We start from the raw sequence: 27,049 nt of genomic DNA, 5'->3' as shown, positions 1-27,049 counted from the left end.
TCAGAACATTTTGGAGTATCAGATCTGGAAAAATTATAGCCTTATTTATTTCCGATTCTAAAAACGATTCTTTTAAATTTTATCTTGACAATAAAAAACTAAAGCAAACATGATGTATTTATTTATTAGAAGTTTTTTTTTATTTATAGCCTAAAATCAAGGGCCACAAGATCACAGATTAGGAATCTCATTTCCAAACTATTGAAAACTAAACTTTTTAACAAATTAATTATAACGTTTTCTTTAATAATTGCTATCAAATAAATATTTGTAAAATAATAAGAAAAAAGCCAAAACTGAAGAATTTTTTTTTTTAAAAGCTAAATACAATTTTTGAAGGCCAAATTACTTATAAAAAATTATTTTAAAAAAGCCAAATTCACGAAATTTGGCCTTAAAACGATCCACCTGGCACTCCTGAGTTGCGTTCTTGTTAAAAAAGAAAAAGAATGAAAGAAACTTGAGCAGAAAAAAAATTTGCCTAAGAGAAATGAATGAAATTTTCCCACTAAATATAATTATTTTCTCTGGTAAGAATGATAAAAATAGACTAAAAAGAGTAAGTAATTAATTTCTTTACTTTTAGGATCACGTTAGTTTTGTTTTGTAGACAATTTCTTTGAATCCTCGATTACGAGATGCAGACGACATTTTTCGGACTAACAGAGATCAAAGTGTTATATCTGTTGTCTTCGATCTTTCTAGATTGTGATAATTATTATCACATTGTCTTGATTCAAAGTAATCCTTTTTATTTTATTATTTTATTATTTTTTTGAGCTGGATCCCCTTCTTCCAATTAAAATACCGAGACAAGTAAACAGACAAAAAATGGCCGCGTCTGAAATGTTGCGTGTTAAAAATAGTAGTCACTTTTTAAAAAAATGCTTATTTTGGAGCAGTTAAGTTAATTAATCACTTGATATTTCGATGAAAAACCGAGAATTAAAAAAATGTGATGCGAACATTTTAATAATTATGTAAAAATATTAACTTATACAGTTTGGATTTTATACATACGAATTTTGGGGGGATTTTGACACCCCCAACACGAAACTGTGAATAACATATAAAAAAACTCGTAAGTTCTCATTTAAAAGTGGTTTGTTTATTTTCTTGATGGATTATACTTCCAAAATAAACTATTAAAGTTGTATAAAAAGTAATAGAAATATTATTTTTTATCTTTCAAAAACCAGTGTTTACAAAGTGCCGGCACGCTTCTAGGCAGCCATTTTCTTACGTAATGAAATCAATTGATTTTTACGAGTTAAATATTTTTCAATTTTTTAACTTTAAAAATCTATCAAAATTTATCTATTGATTTAATTTTTACGATATTTTCAGGGTCAATGGGAAATTTTATGCTTTTTTCCAATAAACCGAATATGATATTTTAGACAAACGGTTTTTGAAATGTCTATTTAGATTTACATAATTAATTAATGTAACAAAGTTTTATATATCACAAATTGAACATAATTTTAATTGGTCGGTGTTCTGTTGTAGTTAAAGTAAAACATAATTTTATTAGTCGGTGGTGTTGTTCTGTTGTAGTTAAAGTAAACATTTACCTTACTTTTCTACTTAACTGGAAATGTTTTTAGTGTTTTTATTTAATGTAGCAATGCTACATTGTAGCATGTTTTTAAATTTTATAAGTATTATAAACTTCACTAACATGCTGGGGAAATGTTTCATAATTTTCCATCCCGTTCTCAATTTTCATATCGTAACGCCTCCCGATACATTGCTTCGTCAACGAATTTAGGAAAACTCGACCCCGGAAAACTCGTCCACTTTTGCTAGGTAGGAAAACGGTGCCCGGAAAACTCGTCTCCGGAAAACTCGTCTCCGGAAAACTCGTCTCGGGAAAACTCGTCTCCGGAAAACTCGTCTCCAGAAAACTCGTCCCCTTTCGCTAGATAGGAAAACTGGTCCCTTATTGAATAAATATCGATTGAAAACACATTTTATGATCGTTCTTGAAGGAGATATTATTTTTTAAAATAGATTATAGCCCCCCCCCTAATATTTAAAAAAAATAATTTACTTGTTTCATGTTTTTTTTTTTTTTTTTAAATAAAATCGATTTTCTAAGTTTCCGTTTTCTATCTAACTGGCTAAGTTCTTAGTGGTTTCACTTATATTAAAGCGTTTATTATGTTCATACAAAGTTAATTACAAATTTTTTTGTTCTTATTTTAACGATGTTTTTTGGAGTCATAAAAACAATAATTAAAAACAAAACCAAAAAATTTAAAAATAGGCAGCGATTCGATTTTTCGTTGCTTTTTGTTTTGGTTTTTTAATTATGATAGTTTTTTTGTTGTTATGTTTTTGTTTTCTCTCATACAAAATGCACTCATGCGTTATTTAAAATTATAATTTTATCAATTATCAACATTTATTGTCGTCCTGTCAAATTTTGCAAAGATTAACTAATAAATTAAAAACGAAATATTTTTTTGGCGCGAGAGATGCCATGTGCTCACAATGGTGCCCGGAAAACTCGTTCCGGGAAAACTCGTCTCGGGAAAACTCGTCTCGGGAAAACTCGTCTCCAGAAAACTCGTCTCCGGAAAACTCGTCCCCTTTCGCTAGATAGGAAAACTGGTCCCTTATTGAATAAATATCGATTGAAAACACATTTTATGATCATTCTTGAAGGAGATATTATTTTTTAAAATAGACTATAGCCCCCCCTAATATTTTTAAAAAATATTTTTACTTGTTTAATGTTTTTTTTTTTTTTTTTTTTTTTTTTAAATAAAATCGATTTTCTAAGTGTCCGTTTTCTACCTAACTGGCTAAGTTCTTAGTGGTTTCACTTATATTAAAGCGTTTATTATGTTCATACAAAGTTAATTACAAATTTTTTTTTGTTCTTATTTTAACGATGTTTTGGTTATCTTTCAGATGCAAGGTTCATTGTTTACTTGCGGTTTTAACGATGTAAGATTCCGTTGTACGGAAGACCAAATCGGCCAAAATGTCTATGATGTTTTTATTGGCGCTTTTCTTCGTATTTTTAATAATATTTTTTGGCACCATTTACAAGTTCTTTTTACAAATAATTTTTTTAATACTGTAATAGTAAAATAAAGATACATTTATTAATTATACGGAAAAAGTATCTCGTAATGTTTTCACACGAGATTTGTTTCCTGTTGATTTCTCTTTTTTTTTTAAATATTAAAATTGATTTACTATTTAAAGTGATTTTAACGCCTTTAACATGACGGAGTTTACAATGAAAACCAAATTACCGTTAAAATTAAAATAATCTTTATTAGAAATTTGTAACAAAATAACAAAATTATAAAACTATTAGATTAAAATTGAGAACTTTTAATTAAACAACGTGAACATTTTATAATGAGTGTTTTCATGAAATGTATTTTTAATAATAAAAAAAATAATAATCTTTATTAGAAATTTGTAACTGAAGTTAGAAATCAACAGGAAAAAAATCTCGTGTGAAAACATTACGAGATACTTTTTTCGTATAATTAATAAATGTAACTTTATTTTACTATTACAGTATTAAAAAAAATATTTGTAAAAAAAAAACTTGTAAATGGTGCAAAAAAATGTTATTAAAAAATACGAAGAAAAGCGGCAATAAAAACATCGTAGACGTATATTATCATTTAAACAGTATATCAATTTAAATATTTAAATTCAGTAAATAAATTTAAATACTTAAATTATGGCCGATTTGGTCTTCCGTACAACGGAATCTTACATTGTTACAACCGCAAGTAAACAAGGAACCTTGCATCTGAAAGATAACCTATAACACCTTTTCCCGAACTTACCGTGTTTAAGAGAGAGTCGGCCGCCATTTTGAATTGTCCAATACATCGGTAAACACTGTATGTTTTTCGAGCTGAATAAACATGTTACATTGAATAAAAACACAAAAAATATATTCAGTTTGGTAGGAAAGTAACTTATCTTGCCTTTGATAACATTTATTTGTTATATATTTGTTTTCTTGACAACTTTTTCGAATCCATGTGTACAGTAATACAAACCCTAAAATTTATTATTTTCTTTTTAAAACCAAATCTCCCTCAGTAATTTCTTTAATTTTCTATTTTTTAGCGATTATCAAGACTCTTATACCGGACATTATTTCTCGTTCTCACGTAACACTCGACATGTTTTTTTGTTTGTTTTCTGTGTTTTTTTTTTCTTTACCGAATAAACGATTCCAAATAAATTAAACAACACACAACATAGTCGGCGAAGTAGAAAAATCGATTTTACCCTTTTATAACAACAGTAAATAAGTAAATTCTTTTTATATTAGTATAAAAAAATATGCGGTCTCGTTTATGAATATAATAAACGCTTTAAAATAAGTGAAACCACTAAGAACTTAGCCAGTTAGGTAGAAAACGGACACTTAGAAAATCGATTTTATTTAAAAAAAACAACAAAACATTAAACAAGTAAAATATTTTTTTAAAAATATTATGGGAGGGGGGCTATAGTCTATTTAAAAAAAAAACAATATCTCCTTCAAGAATGATCATAAAATGTGTTTTCAATCGATATTTATTCAATAAGGGACCAGTTTTCCTATCTAGCGAAATGTGACGAGTTTTCCGGAGACGAGTTTTCCCGAGACGAGTTTTCCCGAGACGAGTTTTCCCGAGACGAGTTTTCCCGGAACGAGTTTTCCGGGCACCATTGTTTTTATGACTCCAAAAAACATCGTTAAAATAAGAACCAAAAAAATTGTAATTAACTTTGTATGAACATAATAAACGCTTTAAAATAAGTGAAACCACTAAGAACTTAGCCAGTTAGGTAGAAAACGGACAATCGATTTTATTTGAAAAAAAAAACAAAAAAACATTAAACAAATAAAAATATTTTTTTTAAAATATTATGGGGGGAGGGCTATAGTCTATTTTAAAAAGCAATATCTCCTTCAAGAACGATCATAAAATGTGTTTTCAATCGATATTTATTCAATAAGGGACCAGTTTTCCTATCTAGCGAAAGGGGACGAGTTTTCCCGAGACGAGTTTTCCCGAGACGAGTTTTCCCGGGACGAGTTTTCCTAAATTCGTTTTTTAATTATGATAGTTTTTTGTTGTTATGTTTTTGTTTTCTGTCATACCAAATGCACTCATGCGTTATTTAAAATTATGATTTTATCAATTATCAACATTTATTGTCGTCCTGTCAAATTTTGAAAAAAATGAACTAATAAATTAAAAGCGAAATATTTTTTTTTGGCGCGAGAGGTCTTGATAATCGCTAAAAAATAGAAAATTAAAGAAATTACTGAGCGAGATATGGTTTTAAAAAGAAAATAATAAATTTTAATATTTTTTAAAATATAATTTAGAGAGAGGGGGGGGGTTAAAAACTATATCTCCCTCCGAAAAACAACCAACAAAAAATGAAATTAAAAAGATTCTTGATAAACGTTAACGGAGTTTTCAATAAAATTGATTAATAAATTTATTAAGTGATTACTTTTTCTCTTAATGAGTGATTTTAGAATTTTGAAGTAAAAATTAAAAAAATTAAAAATGAGTTAACGAGAGATTGTTAGCGAATTTAGGAAAACTCGTCTCGGGAAAACTCGTCTCCGGAAAACTCGTCTCGGGAAAACTCGTCTCCGGAAAACTCGTCTCGGGAAAACTCGTCCCCTTTGGCTAGGTAGGAAAACTGGTCCCTTATTGAATAAATATCGATTTTATGATCGTTCTTGAAGGAGATATTGCTTTTTAAAATAGACTATAGCCCCCCCAGCTAATATTTTAAAAAAAATATTTTTATTTGTGTAATGTTTTTTTTTGTTTTTTTTAAATGAAATCGATTGCCCGTTTTCTACCTAACTGGCTAAGTTCTTAGTGATTTCACTTATTTTAAAGCGTTTATTATGTTCATACAAAGTTAATTACAATTTTTTTGTTTCTTATTTTAACGATGTTTTTTGGAGTCATAAAACAATAATAAAAAAACAAAAAAAAATTAAAAACTGGGAGCGTTACTTTTTTGTTTTGGTTTTTTAATTATGATAGTTTTTTGTTGTTATGTTTTTGTTTTCTCTCATACCAAATGCACTCATGCGTTATTTAAAATTATAATTTTATCAATTATCAACATTTATTGTCGTCCTGTCAAATTTTGCAAAAATTAACTAATAAATTAAAAGCGAAATATTTTTTTGGCGCGTGAGATGCCATGTGCTAACAATCTCTCGTTAACTAATTTTTAATTTTTTAAATTTTTACTTCAAAATTCTAAAATCAATCATTCAGAGAAAAAGTAATCACTAAATAAATTTATTAATCAATTTTATTGAAAACTCCGCTATCGTTTATCAAGAATCTTTTTAATTTCATTTTTTGTTGGTTGTTTTTCGGAGGGAGATATAGTTTTACCCCCCCTCTCTAAATTATATTTTAAAAAATATTAAAATTTGGGTTTGTATTACTGTACACATAGATTCGAAAAAGTAGTTAAAAAAACAAATATATAACAAATAAATGTTATCAAAGACAAGATAAGTTGGGTTACCCGATAAGTTACTTTTCTACCAAACTGGATATAATTCTCGTGTTTTTATTCAATTTAACATGTTTATTCAGCTCGAAAAACATGCAGTGTTTACCGATGTATTGGAAAATTCAAAATGGCGGCCGACTCTCTCTTAAACACGGTAAGTTCGGGAAAAGGTGTTATAAATAATAAACTAGACAAAATACTGTTAAAAAACAACCGAATATATGTCAACTTATGTCACAGTAACATATATTGAGCGAGTTTCTAACAGTATTTTGTCTAGTTTATTATTTATAATACCTTTTCAATATATGTTACCGTGACATAACTTGACATATATTCGGTGGTTTTTTAATAGTATTTTGTCTAGTTTATTATTTATAACACCTTTTCCCGAACTTACCGTGTTAAAGAGAGAGTCGGCCGCCATTTTGAATTTTCCAATACATCGGTAAACACTGTATGCTTTTTGAGCTGAATAAACATGTTAAATTAAATAAAAACACGAAAATTATATCCAGTTTGGTAGAAAAGTAATTTATCTTGCCTTTGATAACATTTATTTGTTATATATTTGTTTTTTGACAACTTTTTCGAATCTATGTGTACAGTAATACAAACCCGAACTAGAAATAATGTCCGGTATATCACATCTTAGGGGTCTTGATAATCGCTAAAAAATAGAAAATTAAAGAAATTACTGAGGGAGATTTGGTTTTAAAAAGAAAATAATAAATTTTAATATTTTTCAAAATATAATTTAGAGAGAGGGAGAGAGAGTGGGGGGGTTAAAACTATATCTCCCTCCGAAAAACAACCAACAAAAAATGAAATTAAAAAGATTCTTCATAAACGATAGCGGGATTTTCAAGAAAATTGATTAATAAATTTATTTAGTGATTACTTTTTCTCTTAATGATTGATTTTAGAATTTCGAAGTAAAAATTTAAAAAAATTTTAAATTAGTTAACGAGAGATTGTTAGCACATGGCATCTCTCGCGCCAAAAAAATATTTCGTTTTTAATTTATTAGTAAATTTTTGCAAAATTTGACAGGACGACAATAAATGTTGATAATTGATAAAATTATAATTTTAAATAACGCATGAGTGCATTTGGTATGAGAGAAAACAAAAACATAACAACAAAAAAACTATCATAATTAAAAAACAAAACAAAAAAGTAACGAAAAATCGAATCGCTCCCTGTTTTTTAATTTTTTGGTTTTGTTTTTAATTATTGTTTTTATGACTCCAAAAAACATCGTTAAAATAAGAACAAAAAAAAAATTGTAATTAACTTTGTATGAACATAATAAACGCTTTAAAAGAAGTGAAACCACTAAGAACTTAGCCAGTTAGGTAGAAAACGGACACTTAGAAAATCGATTTTATTTAAAAGAAAAAAAAAAGAAAAGAAAACATTAAACAAGTAAAAATATTTTTAAAAAATATTAGGGGGGGGGGCTATAGTCTATTTTAAAAAATAATATCTCCTTCAAGAATGATCATAAAATGTGTTTTCAATCGGTATTTATTCAATACGGGACCAGTTTTCCTACCTAGCGAAAGGGGACCAGTTTTCCGGAGACGAGTTTTCCGGAGACGAGTTTTCCCGAGACGAGTTTTCCCGAGACGAGTTTTCCGGGCACCATTGTTAGCACATGGCATCTCTCGCGCCAAAAAAATATTTCGCTTTTTATTTATTAGTTAATTTTTGCAAAATTTGACAGGACGACAATAAATGTTGATAATTGATAAAATTATAATTTTAAATAACGCATGAGTGCATTCGGTATGAGAGAAAACAAAAACATAAAAAAACTATCATAATTAAAAACAAAACAAAAAAGTAACGAAGAAATCGCTCCCTGTTTTAAATTTTTTTTGTTTTATTTTTGTTTATTGTTTTTATTACTCCAAAAAACGGTAAAACTATACAAACACCGTGACAGCGAATTAACCCTAACCCTAACCCCAACCCTAACCCTAACCCTAAACCTAACCCTAACCCTAACCCTAAACCCTAACCCTAAACCCTAACCCTAACCCTAACCCTAATCCTAACCCTAACCCTAACGCTGTCACGGTGTTTGTATAATAATACCCAAAAAACACCGTTAAAATAAGAACAAAAAAAATTATAATTAACTTTGTATGAACATAATAAACACTTTAAAATAAGTGAAACCACTAAGAACTTAGCCAGTTAGGTAGAAAACGGACACTTAGAAAATCGCTTTTATTTAAAAAAAAAAAATTAAATAAGTAAAAATATTTTAAAAAAATATTATGGGGTGGCTATAGTCTATTTTAAAAAAACAATATCTTCTTCAAGAACGATCATAAAATGTGTTTTCAATCGATATTTATTCAATAAGGGACCACTTTTCCTACCTATCGAAAGGGACGAGTTTTCGGGGCACCGTAAAACCTGAATCTTACTTGAAACTACTATTAAAACATAGCGCGGTACAATAAGTGCATAAGAGAACTTTTCAAAAAGAAAAATATTTAAAAAAATATTTAGTTTATGCTTGCAAAAAAAAAACCAAAAAAAACACGTAAAACAAAAAAAAAACAAATGTTGGGAAATAAACAAGCAACAAAACGTAAATGTTTGGAAAAATAAAACTTAAATATGTTTACAAAAACAAAAAAAAACGTAAATATGTCTGAACAAAAAAAGAACTTAAATATGTTTGCAAAAAAACAAACAAAAAAAAATGTTTAAAATTAAAATATAACAAAAACATTTATTTTTATTTCAAGGGTGCCATTATATACATTTTGTGCTTCCGGAACTGGGTGGACAGACAGTAACGCCACCTATAGTCAAACGGAGGAAAGAGGCTATCTCTTTCTTCACGATTACCTTATGAAAAAAGTAAATAAAGAAAGTTTTTTTTTTTTTTATTAAAAACAGATAAATGAAAAAGACGTTATTAAAACAGAAATTGAAAATTCATAATTGTTTAAACTGGTTGAGCGCCATTTGAAAACCAAAACATTTGTATAAAAATGTATCAAAATATAATTGTAAAGACATTTATTGAAAAATCTGCGTAAGGAAATATAATTTTAATAAAACAATTTTGTAATTTTTTTTGTTATTTCCTACTTCAGTCATAGTTTAAAATACTGATTTCCCTCTCTGATTTTAACGACAGGTGCCCGAAAGAAAATAGCATCTCCATTTTCGGCTATAAACTGTAGAAGTACCTTTAATTTTATGGTATTTCAACCTAATAATAATAAAAAAAAAAAAAAAGAAGGTTCTCCTGGTCCTTTTGTCTCACAATTTTTCGCCTGCTAAAATTTAATCACGTGATTACGGTGTAGCAGCGAGAATAAAATAAATTTAAATGCCGCATACGAAATTGAAAATCACTTTATTGATACTTATGCAGTATGCACTTATGTTATCGGGCTAGCGGGTGTTTTGTAACTATTCTGTACTTTCACCTTAGAATTTAATAAACAAAAAAGATATTATAAAACTTAAATTTAAAAATAGTACGGTAACATAAGTGCAATAAGTACCACTTTATTTTACATATTTCTTTTTTAAAGGATCGCAATGATTGTTTTTTTATAATTACAAATTTAAATCATTGTGAATTTATTCAAACGATCCTCCTTGCTAAGTCAATTCCCTTGCCCCATCCAAAAATTATATATATTAAAATGATTTTTATACCGTAAACTGCTTCAGCAATTTCTGGGACTGACTCCATAACAAGTGGTACCCCCCCCCTACAAAAAGAGAAATATATACATATATATATATATACTAGCATGGGTGTCCGGCGTTTCCCGGGTGTTTGGAGGTGTGTGTTGAGCAAAAAAAAAAAGTGGTAGTAGGAAGGCAGGCTCGAACCCGTACTGTGAAGGAGGAAAAGAATGGGGGGAAAAAACATGACATCTTTGCTGTTACAACTACCTCCAAACCGGAAGTGACGTAGGTTTAAATTAAGGCTAGACAATCGAAAAGAGGGGATGACTTTCAAAAATATCGGCCAAAAAAGCGACCCCTCCCTGTAGAAAAGTGCCCAGTTGGGGGTGAAGAAATGTTTCAGCCAATTTTTCGGTATTTGTCGTCAGAAGGGTCAAGCATCAAAACGATACTGATCTTGTGAAAATTCGTCGCCTCTGTCGAAAGTTTTAAGCAGCCATGCAAACATACATACATAGATTTATATATTTGTAGCTCAATTTTTGGACCCAAACCGATTAAAAAGCTTGTCCTATCTCTTAATACCCTTTACGTAAAATTTCAAATGTTTAGACCAGAAATTGTCTGAGTAATTTTGTAGAGACTGCAGAGGTCAAATTTTAAAAAACTTTGAACCCTATTATGACCCCTTAACATTTATTGTTTTGGGCTCAAATCAAGTTATTAAGTTAGATCCATGTCCAAGGAACCTATATCTAAAATTTCAAGTGTTTAGACCCCAAATTGTCAGAAGTTTGGTAGAGTTTTCAAAGATCAAATCGTTGAACTTTGACCCCTTAACAGCCAAATTTCTGTCCGAAAACCGATCACGTAGATTTTCCCAAATCTCAGTACCCTGTATATCAAATTTTGAGTCTGTAGACTAAAAATTGACAGAGGTATTGCGTAGGGAAATGTACACACACAGACAGACAGACAGACAGATACACAGACACATTCACTTTTATAGATATATAGATATCTATAAAAGTGAACGTATCTGTGTGTGTGTGTGTACATTTCCCTACGCAATAAAATTGTCAATTTTAAGTGTACAGACTCAAAATTTGTGTGTGTGTGTGTGTGTGTGTGTGTGTGTGTGTGTGTGTGTGTGTGTGTACATTTCCCTACGCAATAAAATTGTCAATTTTAAGCCTACAGACTCAAAATTTGATATACAGGGTACTGAGATTTGGGAAAATCTTGGTAATTTGTTTTCAGTCAGAAATTTGGCTGTTAAGGAGTCAAAGTTCAACAATTTGACCTTTGAGAACTCTACCAAATTCCTCCGACAATTTGGGGTCTAAACACTTGAAATTTTAGATATAGTTTCCTTGGACATGGATCTAACTTAATAACTTAATAATAAACAATTTAACAATAAATGTTAAGGGGTCATAATAGGGGTCAAAGTTTAAAAAATTTGACCTCTGCAGTCTATACCAAATTACTCAGACAATTTCTAGTCTAAACATTTAAAATTTTATATAAAGAGTATTCAGACATTGGGCAAGCTTTTTAATCGGTTTGGGTTGAAAATTTTTACTTACCAATATATAAATGTATATATGTATGTTTGTATATCTGCCTAAAACTTTCGACAGAGGTGACAGATTTTTACAAGATCAGTACTGTTTTTAAGTTCGACCTTTCAGACAACAAATATCGAAAAATTGGCTAAAAACATTAATATCTTCACCTTCAACTGGGCACTTTTATATGGGAGGGGGAGAGGTCGCTTTTATCACCGATATTTTTGAAAGTCATCCTCTCCTTTCAATTGTCTAGCCTTAATTTAAACCTACGCCACTTCCGGTTTGGCGGTGGTTGTAATAGCAAAGACGTCGAGTTTTCTTTTCTCCTTCGGGGTATGGGTTCGAATCTGCCTTCCTGCTATCACTTTTTTTTTTGTTTTGCTTTGCTCAACACACACACATCCAAAGACCCGGGGAATGCCGGCTGAAATGCCAATCTATCTATATATCTATAAAAGTTAACGTGTCTGTCTGTGGGTCTGTCTGTGTACATTTCCCTACGCAATAACTCTGTCAATTTTTAGTCTACAGACTCGAAATTTGATCTATCTATAGATCTATAAAAGTGAATGTGTCTGTCTCTCTGTGTGTATGTCTGTGTATATTTTCCTTCGCAATAACTTTGTTAATTTTCAGTCTACAGCCTCGAAATTTGATATACAGGGTACTGAGATTTAGGAAAATCTATGTGATCGGTTTTTGGCCAGAAATTTGGCTGTTAAGGGGTCAAAGTTCAACAATTTGAGTTTTGAGAACTCTACCAAACTCCTCCGACAATTTGGGACTAAACACTTGAAATTTTAGGTATAGGTTCCTTGGATATGGATCTAACTTAATAACTTGATTTAAACCCAAAACAATAAATGTTAAAGGGTCATAATAGGGGTCAAAGTTAAAAAAAATTGACTTTTTTTTTTTTGCTCAGCATACACCTCCAAAACCCCGGGCAACGCCGGGCACTCATGCTAGTATATCTATAAAAATGAAGATGTCTGTGTATCTGTATGTCTGTCTGTGTATGTACATTTCCCTATGCAATATCTCTGTCAATTTTTAGTCTACAGATTCGAAATTTGATATACAAGGTACTGAGATTTGGGAAAATCTATGTGATCGGTTTTTGGCCAGAAATTTGGCTGTTAAGGAGTCAAAGTTCAATGATTTAACCTTTGAGAACTCTACCAAACTCCTCCGACAATTTGTGGTCTAAACACTTGAAATTTTAGATATAAGTTCCTTGGACATGGGCCTAACTTAATAACTTGATTTAAGCCCAAAACAATAAATGTTAAGGGGTCATAATAGGGGTCAAAGTTAAAGAAATTGACTTTTTTTTTCTTGCTCAACATACATCTCCAAACACCCAGGCAACGCCAGGCTGAAATGCTAGTATGGATATAAAAGTGAAATTTTCTCTCTGTGTGTGTACATTTCCCTACCAAACTACTTTGTCAATTTTAAGTCTACAAACATAAGGGGTATTGAGAGTTGGGAAAATCTTTTTAATCAGTTTTTGGCCAGAAATTTGGCTGTCACGTGTCAGAGTTCAACAATTTGACCTGTGAAAAACTATGTTAAACTCCTCCGCCAATTTTGGGTCTAAACACTTGAAATTTTGATGTAGGTTACTTGGACATGGGTCAAACTTTTTAATTTGATTTAAGCCCAAAACAGTAAATAAATGTTAAGGAGTCAAAATTGGGGTCAAAGTTTAAAAAAATTACCTCTGCGATCTCTACCAAATTACTCAGCCAAATTTTAGTCTAAACATTTGCAATTTTACATAAAGTATATTCAGACATAGGGCAAGCTTTTTAATCTATTTTTGGCTGAATTTTTGGCTGCCAAAGGGTCAGAATTCCAAAGATTTACCCTTTGTGTTCTCTAGCAAACTAGACGGCCAATTTTTGGTCAAAACATTTGAAATCTTACATAAAGGGTATGCAGACATCCAGCAAGCTTTTTAATCAGTTTTTGAGCAAAAATTTGGCTGCCAAGAAGTCAAAGTTGAAAGAGTTGACCTTTGCAGACTCTACAAAACTCCGCCAATTTTGCGTCTAAACATTTGAAATTTTAGATGTAGGTTATCTGGACATGAGTCAAACTTTTTAATATATATATATACATATGCACAAAAAGTTATGAACAGTACACAGAGCCTGAGCAAAGCCGAGCTGAACTGCTAGTATAAAATAAAGTGGTATTTAAATAGTATTTTCAAGTTAAATTTAAGTTTTATGATATGTTTTTTGTTTATTAAATTGTTAGGTGAAAGTACAGAATAGTTACAAAACACCCGCCAGTCTGGTAACATAAGTACATAAGTACCAATAAAGTAATTTTTAATATCGTATTCAGCTAAATTCATAACAACGACACTTGAATGAATGGTTTATTTTATTCTCGCTACACCATAATCATGTGATTAAATTTTAGCAGACAAAAAATTGGGAAACAAAAGGATCAGGAGAACCCATTAAAATTATAAGACTGATTTAAAAAAATACAGAAATATCATCTAACATGTTACAGAATGATGTCATATTGCCCAAATCATATCAGATGATCAAGTAGCTTTTGGTATTTATCCATTTACTGTACCGCACTAAAACAATAATGTTATTATTTAGAAAGCCAATTTTAACATGGGGGGGGGAGAGGATATTTTGTAATTATTCTCTACTTTCACCTAACAATTTAATGAAAAAAAAAGATATCAGAAAGTTTAAATTTTATTTGAAAATACTATTTAAACAATAGTGCAGTTACAATAAGTGCATAATTACCATAATTTTATTTTTTACTAAGAAAGATTTATGAGTAAGCAAAAGGGGACTACCTCTCGTCGCCATTTTGAAAACGTAAGGGCAGATAAGTACACAATAAATTAAACTTGTTGGATCAGTCTTATGTTTTCTAAGAGAAGTGAGCTTATATTCTTGATAAGAGTAATATTTAACTGCTTGCAACATGGCTCCTATCAACCCTTTGTAGTAGACAGAATGGAGAGCAGGTGTTAGACATTACCTGGTGCTGTCCAGCTTAAAGTCCAGAACTTGTGTAGCATCTTAAATACATAAAACTGTCAAAATTGTCAAATTTCAAATCTTTAGAAATGTTTTAATATTTTTAGAATAAAGCAATAAGATTTTTGGAGACTTCATAAGTATTGAAAACAAGAATAGACAGGGAAGTTTTAGAAAGCAAAAAAACATTTTGAAAGCATTACTTCGCAGTATGGAGTGAAAGTTCGATCCATTTTTTTTCTTTTAAAGTAAAACTCCAGCTAGTTTTATGTGTCTACGTTTTCAATTATATTTGAAACATACCAAAACCAATATATATATATTTTTTTTATTTCGTTGGTGTTTTCAATTTTATTTTAATTAAAACTTAAAACTAAATGGCAAATATATCTATTGAACCGTCCATCTGTGTAGGATACCTCATTCCTAGCTAAAACAACATTATAAAAGTATGGAAAGAAAAAAAAAGAACATATTTGTCTTTTATTCTTTATGATTTAACAAACTGAATAGTGCAAGGCCATCAAAAATATCACCACAAAACATCCAAGGTACCCAGGAGAGTTGAATTCTGATGCATTTGAAGCTGTTGTTGATGAATATCTGATTGATATGGTTTGAGAATTAAGCACAAACATTAATTGTGAGCAATATCACCATTTGTCATGAAGTAAAAAAAGGCTTGGTAAATTGTCACAATTTGAAAAATGGCTTTTGTATAATCTTCATCATGAACACAAAACTCATATTGTACAAACAACAAAAGATCTCACATATTCTCTAGATCTTGTATCAACAAATTACCATCTCTTAAAAAGTTTTAAAAATCATTTGAGTGGATTAAAACTTATTTCAAAATAAGTCTAAAATAAGTTTCTTTTTTCAATTCAAAATGTAAGGAATTTTATCATCCATGCAATAAAAACCTTATTGTCAGATGGAAAAATGTCATTGAGAAGAATGATGATTATATTAATCATTAATTAACTGATATATTTTGCTTTCCTTGTTTTATTGAGCCTTACAAAATGCACACAATTTCCGTTCCAACCTGATAGACAGAAAAAGAATTGACATAATGAAAATCTTGTTTTTTCATTTCAAAGTGTGGAACCTATATAGAAAAATATTTCATTAAAAAATAAACAAATATTAAACTCTAACAATTGTAATAATCAATAATCCATTTTTTTTTATTTTTTATCTTTATAGATGTTTTGTGGAAGGACCTTTGACATACTATGCCAATGTTACTTATGAAGCTAAATGCATAGATAATTTGAAAGAACTTGTTGCTAATTCCGGTTTATTACTGAATAAATTTGGTAATCTTGCAAATGAAACGGAAAAACTAACCTTGATAAATGAATCTACAACAGGAAAATGCCTTTATATGAAGTAAGTACAAGTTTATACATTACTCCCTATGAATGTTTTTGAAATTAATTATTTCTTATAAATTCTGTTTATTTTTTGTTTAAATTCTTTGTATCATCAGCATTACCTAAATTTGTACATTTTCATCCATTTTGAATATTTATTACAATTTTATATGCTTTAAATAAGATATTTGAAATTCATTATTAATAACCAGGAGGTAATCATCTTTTATTCAATTTTGTAATCATATTTGCTTTTATTTAATCACATACGATTAAAGTTTGTTACCACAACTAAAATAGTTATTTTTCAAACGAGAGATGTCAATGAAAACAAAATATATAGCTTTCAATCATTAAAGAATAAACAAAATATAAGTGAGCCAAAAATATATGGCAATAATTTTAAAATTTGGGTTTTCAATAAGTGATCCAAAAATATATGGTAATAATTTTAAGACTGAGTTTTCAATCATTAAAGAATAAAAAGAGTATTTAAAAAAAATGTGCTTATTTTTTAAAACAGTCTAAGAATTTAGAAAAATGCCAATTATAAAGATCAGTCATTAAAACATTGTTTATTTTTTATTATAGGTCAGTACTTAAATTTATTAAAAAGTGCTGTAAAGGTTATGAAGGTCCTGATTGTGAAAGAGGTGAGTTTGAATTTTTTTTTAATTAATGTTTATTTTTTTTTAAATTTGATTAATTATTTTGATTAATGTGTTATATCTACCATTTATATTATTAAGAACAGAATTTTCCAAATTGGAAAATATTTTATATTATTGTATCATTATTGATTATAGCCATTCTCAATAGCTGTGTATCCAAACAACACAATATTAATGCATGATATTACTGAAGGGTTGATATCTAGACTTAAATTACTGCTCATATTAATTAACAAACCTCCCATGATTAATCTATTTGTTGATGCAACAATGCTGTAATATCAGTAGAAGGATAAATTGAATCTTTACACATGCAAAGCTGAATCCTTGGAAAATGACTTCTATAGTAAAATGGCTCAAAAATTGTTAGTCACATTTAATGCTATCAAGGCAAATCTTTTTTCATTTAACTATTATTAGAAACGTTTCCAATCATTGATTTTCTTGGCTAATAGAACCCTTTCCAAAAGTCCAATGTTTAAACTCATTGTCCTGACATTTTCAAATGACATGCAGTGGAATAAGTATATAGATGCTGATCAGTCTGCTGCAAAGAAAGTAGGCTCCCTCTACATTATTAGAAAACTTCTCACACCTAGCAGTATTCTATATTTTTATAAAACCATCATTAACCTTTGCATGGAATATTGTTGCCATATCTTAGGTGAAATAGGTGGATATATATACTAGCAGAATACCTGGCGTCGCCTGGGATTGGATAAGATAGGTGAAATGTTTCCTAGCAGAATACACCATGTTGTTGGGGATTATATAAGATAGGTGGAATGGTTCCTAGCAGAATACCCGGCATCGCCTGGGATCGGATAAGATGGGTGGATATATGTAACTAGCAGAATGCCAGGCATTGCCCGCGATTGTATGATATAGGTGGATATATGTATTAGCAAAATACCCGGCGTCGCCCGGGCTTGGATGAAGTAGGTGGAATGTTTCCTAGCAGAATATCCAACGTCGCCTGGGATGGTATAACATAGGGGGATATATGTACAAGCAGAATATACAGTAATGCCCAGGATTGGATAAGGTAGGTGGAATGTTTCCTAGTAGAATACCCAGCGTCGCCTGGGATCGGATAAGATTGGTGGATATATGTACTAGCAGAATATCCGGCATTGCCTGGTATTGTATGAGATAAGTGGATATATATACTAGCAAAATTCTCGGCGTCGCCTGGGATTGGATGAAATAGGTGGAATGTTTCCTAGCAGAATACCCGGCGTTGCCTGTGATTGGATGACATAAGTGGATAATTGTACTAGCAGAATACCCAGCATCACCCGATATTGTATGTGACAGATGGATATATGTACTAGTAGAATACCCGGTGTCGCCTGGGAATGGATGATATAGGTCGATATTTGTACTAGCAGAATACATGGCAATCATCCTGAATGGGATGTGATAGGTGGAAATATGTACTAGCAGAATACCCGGCATTGCCTAGGATTGTATGATATAGGTTGATATTTGTACTAGCAGAATACCTGGTGTCGCCCAGGATTGTATGAGATAGGTTGATATATATACTAGCAGAATACCTGCAGTTGCCCGGAATTTTATGAGACAGGTAGATATATGTACTAGCAGAATACCCGGCGTCGCCTAGGATTGGATTACATAGGTGGATATTTTTACTAGCTCGCCAAGGATTGTATGAGATAGGTGGATATATGTATTAGCAAAATACCCGGTGTCGCCCGAGGTTGGATGAGATAGGTTAATATATATACTAGCAGAATACCCGCCGTTGCCCAGGATTTGACGATATAGGTAGATATATGTTCTAGCAGAATACCCGGCATCACTCTGGATCGGATGAGATAGGAAGATATATGTACTAGCAGAATACCCAGCATTGCTTGGGATTGGATGATAGGTGTATATATCCACTAGCAGCGTACCCGGCGTTGCTCGGGATTGGATGAAATAGGTGGAAATATCTACTAGCAGAATACCCAGAATTGCTTGGGATTGGATGAGATATATGGATATATGTACTGGCAGAATACCCTGCGTTGCCACGGATTGCATAAAATAGGTGGAAGGTTTCCTAAAAAAAAATCCGGCGTTGCCTGGATTCGGATAAGATAGGTGGATGTTTGTACAAGCAGAATATCTGGCATCACCCAGGATTGTATGAGTAGGTGGATATATGTACTAACCGAATACCCGGCATTGCTAGGGATTGTATGAGATAGGTTGATATATGTACTAGCAGAATACCCAGCATTGCCTGGAATTGTATAAGATAGGTGGATATATTTACTAACAGTATACCTGCCGTTGCCGGGATTGGATGAGGTAGGTGGAAATATGTACTAGCAGAATACTCAGCATCGGCCGGAATTAGATGAAATGGGTGGATAAATGTATGAGCAGAATACCCGGCGTTGCCCGGGATTGGATGAGATAGGTGTATACATGTACTAGCACATTACCTGGCATTTCCCGTGATTGGATGAGGTAGGTCAAGATATATGCTAGCAGAATACTTGGCGTTGCCCAGGATTGGATGTGATAGGTTGATATATATATACTAGCAGAATATCTGGGGTTGCCCGGGATTGGATGAGATAGGTGGATATATGTACGAGCAGAATACCCAGCATCGCCTGGGATTGGATGAGATAGGTGGAAATATATACAAACAGAATACCCGACATTGAATGAGATAGGTGGAATTATATACTTGCGGAATGCCCAGGATTGTTTATATATACTGGCAGAATCCCCAGAATCCCCCTTGAATGGATTGAATAGGTGGAAATATAAAATAGAAAAGTACCCGGCATGGCCTGGGTTTGAATAAACTTGCTGGAAATATATACTAGCTTTTTACCCACCATCACCCGGTATTGAAAATGTTGCTGGAAATATATACTAGCAGAATGTATCAAAGTTATTGTTTTAATAAGAGTGGGTCGATAATGTGGGTTAATCATTTAAAATGATTGTCGAAATTAGTAACATATCCAAGAATTTTGAAAAATGATGAAATATGAGTTATTTTATTGGTGCATTTGTAATAAAATAACCAGCCTAGACAATGTATCAAAGTTATTATTTTAGTAAGAGGCGGGGGGCGATAGTGCGGGTTGAATCATGAAAAATAATTGTCAAAATTAGTAAATTATCCAAGAATTATGAATAATGATGAAATGTGAATTATTTGATTGGTGTGTTTTTAATGAAAAAAACAGCCCAGACAGTATTTCAAATTATTATTTTTTAGTGATGGGGAGGCGATCATGTGCATTAAATCATGAAAATGATTGTTGAAATTAGTAACATATCCCAGAATTATGAAAAATTATTAAATGTGAGTTATGTGATTAGTATGCTTGTAATGAAATAAACAGCCAAGACAATGTATCAAAGTTATTTTAGAAAGAGGAGGGCAATAATGTGGGTTAAATTATGAAAAAATGATTTTCAAAATTAGTAACATATCCAAGAATTATGGGATTCAATGAGATATGTCAAAATATATACTAGAAAATTACCCGGTGTTACTTGGGATTGAATAAGATACATGCAAATGTATGCAAGCAGAATACACGGGCACCTGAGATCCAATGAGATAGATGCAAATATATACTAGCAGAATACCTGGTGTTGCCTTAGATTGTATGAGATTGATTCACTAACTAACAGAATACCTTGCGTCACCCAGGATGTAATGAGATTGATTGGGATATATACTAGCCGAATATCCGGCATTTCCTGGGATTGAATGAAGTAGGTGAGAATATATACTAGAAAAATTCCCAGCGTCGCTTGGGATTGAATGAGATAGGTGGAAATATATATTAACAGAAAACCCTGCATCGCCTCGGATTGAATGATATAGGTGGAAATATATAGAAGCAGAGTACCAGGCATCGCCCGGTATTCAATAATGCAGGTGCAAATAAATACTAACAGAATACCTGGCATCACCTGGGGATGAATGAGATAGGTACAAATATAGAATAGACGAATACTTGACGTCGCCCTGGATTGTATTAGATAACTGCACATATACACTAGCAGAATACTCGGCGTTGCTCAAGATTGAATGAGATAGGTGAAAAAATTTACTAGCAATATCCTCAGCGTCGCCCGGAATTGAAGGAAATTGATGGAAATATATATTAGCAAAATTTCTGGCGTTGCTCGGGATTGAATGAGATAGGGCCAAATATATACTAGCAGATTAATCAGCGTCGCTCTGGATTAAATGAAGTTGACACAATATAAAGTCTGTACTGTAAATTGCTTAAACAATTTTCTATCTCAAAATTACTTCATTTGTGAAGTCGATTCCAGATATGGCTTAAACAGTTTATGATCTGAAAATTAAATTAATACATACTGTTGGTTTACTATAAAAGTTTATTAGGCCAGTTTCTTTAGGGGGTAATCTATATTTTTTTTAAATTTTTTATGTTATTATCCGAGAATGATGTGATGGTTGTAGTGGTGGGTAGAAAGAAGCATGATTATGTTAATTTTAAACGTACCCTTGCGTTTTCTTTTGAGGGTCAGGTTAGAGAGAGTAGTGTCCGTTTTGAGGTAAAAAAAGTATGTGAAATTGTTTCATATGTATTAAAATTACCCGTCTTAGTGTAGGTAAAATTATTTAAAATGTGTCTTGTATAATTACCCGTCCTTGCAAAGGTAAAATTATTTCGTATACATGCTGTAAATTACAAGGTAAGATACAATTATTTCATACATGTAATACCCGTCTTAGGTAGGTAAAATATTCTTTTGCTCGAAACAGCAAATGATACATAGACATTAAAAATTCGTCTCTCCTAAGAATAACAAATATATTCAAAATCAAATTCAATTGTCTCATTGTTTATATCACCTTATAAATGTGACTCCTATTCCAGTAACCCCTTATGCTCCAGTGTCAAATTACCTTGTTTGAGGTGATCAAAATTAAGAAAAGACTTTTTCAGGATAATACATCCTTGATTTCCATATAGACTGATTGTGCTCCTCCCCCATATACATTGTTTTTTTTTTCAAAATGCATCAATATTATACACAAAATTTGTATTTCAAGCAATAATTTAATAAAGTATTTAGTTTCTTTTTCACAGTTATTACAAATACACACATACAAGTCCTTCTTTGTTTTAAATTGAAAACAACAATATTAAACCAAAAATATATTTTTTTAAAAATAATAATAAATTTAATAAACCATTTTATTTGGTCTTCATAATTACCCCAGTACATATATGCAATCATATTTTTTTGTTGTCTCAAATTTAAAACAACCATATTAAACACAATATGTATTGCATATATATATATATATATATATATATATATATATATATATATATATATATATATTGGAAAATATCAATTTAATAACCCATCTGATTTAATTTTTCAATTGTTTATGAGTAATGCTTGAAACAAACCACTTTTCCTTTTTTCAATTACTTTTAATGGAAAGAAAATAATGTAGAATTTCTGTGAGTGATTTTCTGGATGTGGTGAAACCTTACTGTATACGAAAAAATATGTTTACTTATAGACAAACCTTTTTTTTTTTTTTTTTTACATGGGTGTCACCACTTATCAAGGCCCAGAGGCCACTCGAGGATAAGGGTTAATAGGTATACATTAGTCATTGTGATTTTAGCATAGTAAACAGTGGGAATTTTGTAACTTGGATTACTTAGGGGGACGATTCAATTAGAACTTGTTCACATTGTACTTGTTCTTGTTTTTTTTTTTTTTTCATAGGTATCAACGCATTATCAAGGCCAAGAGGCCACTCAAGGATAAGGGTTAAAGAGTGTACAGTAGAAATTGGACAATATAATAATCATTAGTAATGAAAATTTGGTAAATTTGATAACTTATATGGAACGGCTCATCAAGAATTTTTTACGTTAGACTTGAAGACAACCATATTGTAGTCAGCCGGAAAGCAGGTAAACGGAAGACAATTCCACAGGCGTGCAGTTCTAATAAAAAAGCTTTGTTCATGGAATCTACGTTTAGGTTTAGGCACAGATAAAGAGTGGGGGGAATTATTGATAGTGTTTACAGCTAGACGAGTGTTTCTTGTGAAAGTCTTGCGAGGGGGGACCATAAATTGAAGCTCAGTCGAACACTTTCCATGAAAATAACGATACATCAGAGACAAACTCGCAACATCACTTCTGTGAGATAGAGGTTACAAGGAAGAGAAAAGGACATCTCCTACGAGGCTACGAAGTCTATTTTGAACTGTATCAAGGCAGGACAAGTCCTTTCTAGCAGCTCCTGCCCAGATGTGGCAATAGTATTCCATCCTTGGACGTACCTGGCTCTTATATAGATAGAGAATAGCATCAGCAGTGAGATATCTACTGGATCGATAGAAAGATCCCACCATTTTTCCAGCGGCCTTGGCAACAGATTTGATGTACGTGTTCCATTTAAGATCAGGAGTAATGGTCAAGCCCAGAAGCTTGTCAAAACTTGAGGCCTCCTGAAGACGAGAGGCATTCATTTCAATTGATGCCAGATGTGGATCAGAATGTTGATGATGTAAAGAGAGAAGCTTGATTTTAGATGCATTAAAAGTAACCAGCCACTCCTTTCCCCATTGTACTACATGCTCAAGATCAGAGGAGAGAGAATTGGAGAGAACTTGGTCGTTTACTGTCTTGGATGTGCTACCATAAATGGTAGTGTCGTCAGCATAAATGTCTACAAATGATGTAAGGATGTGATTTGGAAGATCATTAATGTAGATCAGGAAAAGAGTTGGACCCAGGATTGACCCCTGAGGGACACCGGCATTAATACTGTGGGCTTCTGATTTTTGCCCCTCAACTACTACTCTTATGAACCTATCAGAAAGAAATGATTTAATAATTGAGAAGACATTTCCAGCTATACCATAGCTAGAGATCTTATGAAGTAAACCTTTATGCCATACCCTATCAAAGGCCTTCGATATGTCAAGAGCAATTGCCCTAGAAAGGTTGCCTCCGTCGAGAGATTTGCTAACCCTATGAGATATAACTGTAAGCACATCTGCTGTAGATCTAGTAGAACGGAAACCATATTGAGTGTCACTAAGAAGGGCATTTTTGTTGAGATGGTTGATTACTTCTGTATTCCAGCAACTTACTCATGACGCACAGGAGACTTATTGGCCTGTACTGAGAGGGGGATGAGCGATCACCTGAATTCTTAAATACAGAGCATACTGATGAAATTTTCCAGGGAGATGGGAAACTATTCTCCTTTTTAAATAGTTTTGTAAGTCTGGGCGCTAGTTCAGGTTGAAGTTTTTTGAGTACTATAATTGGAATACCGTCCGGGCCAGTTGCTTTACTGGAATCAAGGTTTTTGATTAGCTTGGCAACATCACGTACAGATATACGTATATCACATAGTGTGTTTTCAGATACAGGAGGAAATATTGGGGGTTGGCGGCCTTGATCGCAAAAGGTAGAATTAGCTGCAAAGTTCTTGACAAAGAGTTTGGCTTTGTCTGATGCTGACGAGATTACCTCAGGTCCATTGATGATAGTTGGGATGGAGCACACGCTTCTGTTCAGAATTCTGTTTGCTATTTGCCAAAACTGGTGGGAACCAAGCCGCTGCTCAGCTACTTTGGACTTAACAGATTGAGCATACAACCATCTTGCGCTCTTTATTACTTTCTTACAATGGTTGCTGGCAGTCCTGAAAGCGGCTTTAGTTTCCATACATCTATTACGTTGGAAACAGTGGAAAAAGTGATTTCTGTGCGCAATGGCAGCAGCACATTCTGGAGAGAACCATGGCTGGCTGTTAGGTATTTGCTGAAACTTTTTCGAGGGTATGAAACGGTCAATACCTACAATTAACCATTCCGTCAGGTCATATACTATAGAGGACACATCCTTTTTAAATATGGAATGCAGAGGTAGATCAGTTATAAATGTACGGAAGCTATCCCAGTCAGCCTTAGTGTATCGATATACTGTACGATGGAGAGGTACGTCTGGGGACTTATTACATTTCATTTTTATCTTAATTGATACAACAGAGTGGTCGGAAGATCCAAGAGGCGACAGAACAGAAACTGAACATAGTTCAGGGCAAGTTGTGAGAAAAAGGTCTAGTAGGCTCGCATACTGGCCGACATTGTCGGGCACACGGGTGGGTTCCTGAACAATCTGAGTGAGGTCATAGGCAATGGAGAAATCATGACAGAACCTCCCCTCATCATCGGTCTTGTTTGAGTGGGTCAACCATTCAACGTTGTGAACATTGAAGTCTCCACATACGTGAATGTTAGCTGAAGGATAAGCAGATAGGACTTGGTCAATTTTCTCAGATATGCTTTTAAAGATAGTAACTCCACTGTTGTGGGTGGGGGCGATAGAGAGTAAATAAAAATGCCGTAGTGTGAGCTAAAGCAACCCGGAAGCACATATAGGGTAAGTTAGGATCTTCCCTGGAGATGTCCCTACCACATGGAAAGCTATCTTTAATATAGGCACATATTCCATGCCCATGGCGATCTTGGGGGTCAGATTTAGAAGTTAAGTTAGAGTATCCTTTAATTGCGAACTCTTCTAGGGAAATAGCCTGTCCAATGCCAGTTTCACTTAAAAATAAAAGTTCTGGTTTAGTCTCCTGTAATTGGGTTTCAACCTCTGGAAGGTTAGAACGTAGACCCCTGATGTTGGAGAAGGAGACATGGTAGTAGGAGTCTACGTTGGAAGTTGGAGAACTGGGTTTAATCGTGTATTTTTTCTTGAAACTTGTCATGATGAAATTTTGAAATTTGTGGACTAGGTCGTCAGATTTACTTAGAGAGAGAGAAAAAGAAATGAAGAATTTTTTTTATTTTTATTTGTAGCTAATGATAAGGTAAAGCCGTAACAATTACCCACTAGTATGGCATCAAGAGGCCCCACCAGAAGCTACTGCATGGTCCAGAATCCATTCACTAAATGGCAATACAGCAGCCCCAGTACTTTGCACCTGCTGATAGGACAGCCTCCTTAGTGGTTAATCCAAGGTTCGGGTCCCTGACTATCAGGCAGATAACGTCAGCCCAGACAAAACGTTTACCTCCAGCACCCTTACTAGTGACATGGCTACAAGGATAGACATAGAAACAGAAAATTTCTGCCATCTCTGCCAACTGTTCGTACAAAATACTGCCAACCTAGAAAACAGCTTTTTCTTCTCCCTTTGTCAGAAAAATCACTCATTAAAAAATGAGGACTGAGGGACAAATAAGAAGAAGCGAGAGTAACAGGAGCTGCCGATAACGCATCCACAATGCGTTTTCTACTCTCCATTAAAAAAAAAAAAAAAAAAAAAAAATTATTAAGTAGAATACTTAATAAAAGTCCAACAGACGTGTTTAAGGGAAAGTATGGTGATAGATTCCCCTCTCACGAACTAAAAATGAGTACAATTCGTAATCTATTTTTGCAATCAACTCGGTAGATAAATAAACATTTATGTACGAGAAAAAAAAAAAAGCTAGCATTTAATAAAACAGAAATACACAAATTAAATACTGAAATAAAATGGAGTTTAATAACTCCATTTTATTTCAGTATTTAATTTGTGTATTTTAATCTAAAATAAAAAGTATGATTAAAATTGAAATCACTTATCTCAACAAAAACACTATGCAGAATCTGTCCTTCTAACTTTAAAAATACACACCCTTCAGTTTGACTTATTGCTGAATAATAATAATACAGTATATTATTGAAGACGTTTCTCAACATTTAATTATTATTATTTTTCAGCTTATGAGAAGAATAATACCTGCCATTTATTTGGACAAAATTCATTGGTAGTCTTCCATAACAAGTACTATACCTTTGAGGGTAATGGATCATACACATTGGCAGCTGCTTATCGTTATGATAATGGCCAATTAGATAAGTATCCGCTGTGGTCTATCGAAGTGAACTTGGCTAAATGTAAATCACTTCTGAATTGTAAAAGAGTAAGTACCTTTTAGAATATTTAATACTTACATAATTTTCAATGATATAATTTATGTATTTACAATTTCCATATGAGTTCATGTTACAACTGATTCTCTTAAACTTATTATCTTTTCAATGTATATTCTATTATGCAATAATAATTATCAAATCTCAATACAAATTATAAATAGTAAACTGATCTTATAATTTTTT

General features: G+C 32.1%; 1 protein-coding gene across 1 annotated transcript in view; it reads left to right on the top strand.

Moving 5' to 3' along the window:
• Positions 1-444: 444 nt before the first annotated feature.
• The window catches only part of LOC145291081 (otogelin-like protein), a 201,916-nt gene continuing 175,311 nt past the window's right edge, over positions 445-27,049 (top strand). The window contains exons 1-4 of the mRNA XM_080136596.1: positions 445-559; positions 16,022-16,207; positions 16,783-16,844; positions 26,651-26,853. Of these exons, the coding sequence (XP_079992722.1) occupies positions 16,203-16,207; positions 16,783-16,844; positions 26,651-26,853 (270 nt within the window). The 5' untranslated portion in view covers positions 445-559; positions 16,022-16,202. The remainder of the gene's footprint in view (positions 560-16,021; positions 16,208-16,782; positions 16,845-26,650; positions 26,854-27,049) is intronic.

Source organism: Euprymna scolopes, chromosome 12 (genome assembly GCF_053919585.1).
Source record: "Euprymna scolopes isolate OS-2025 chromosome 12, ASM5391958v1, whole genome shotgun sequence".
NCBI classification, from domain to species: Eukaryota; Metazoa; Mollusca; class Cephalopoda; order Sepiida; family Sepiolidae; genus Euprymna; species Euprymna scolopes.
The sequence above is the reverse complement of the archived record's forward strand: the minus strand, read 5'-3'. Positions and strand labels throughout refer to the sequence as shown.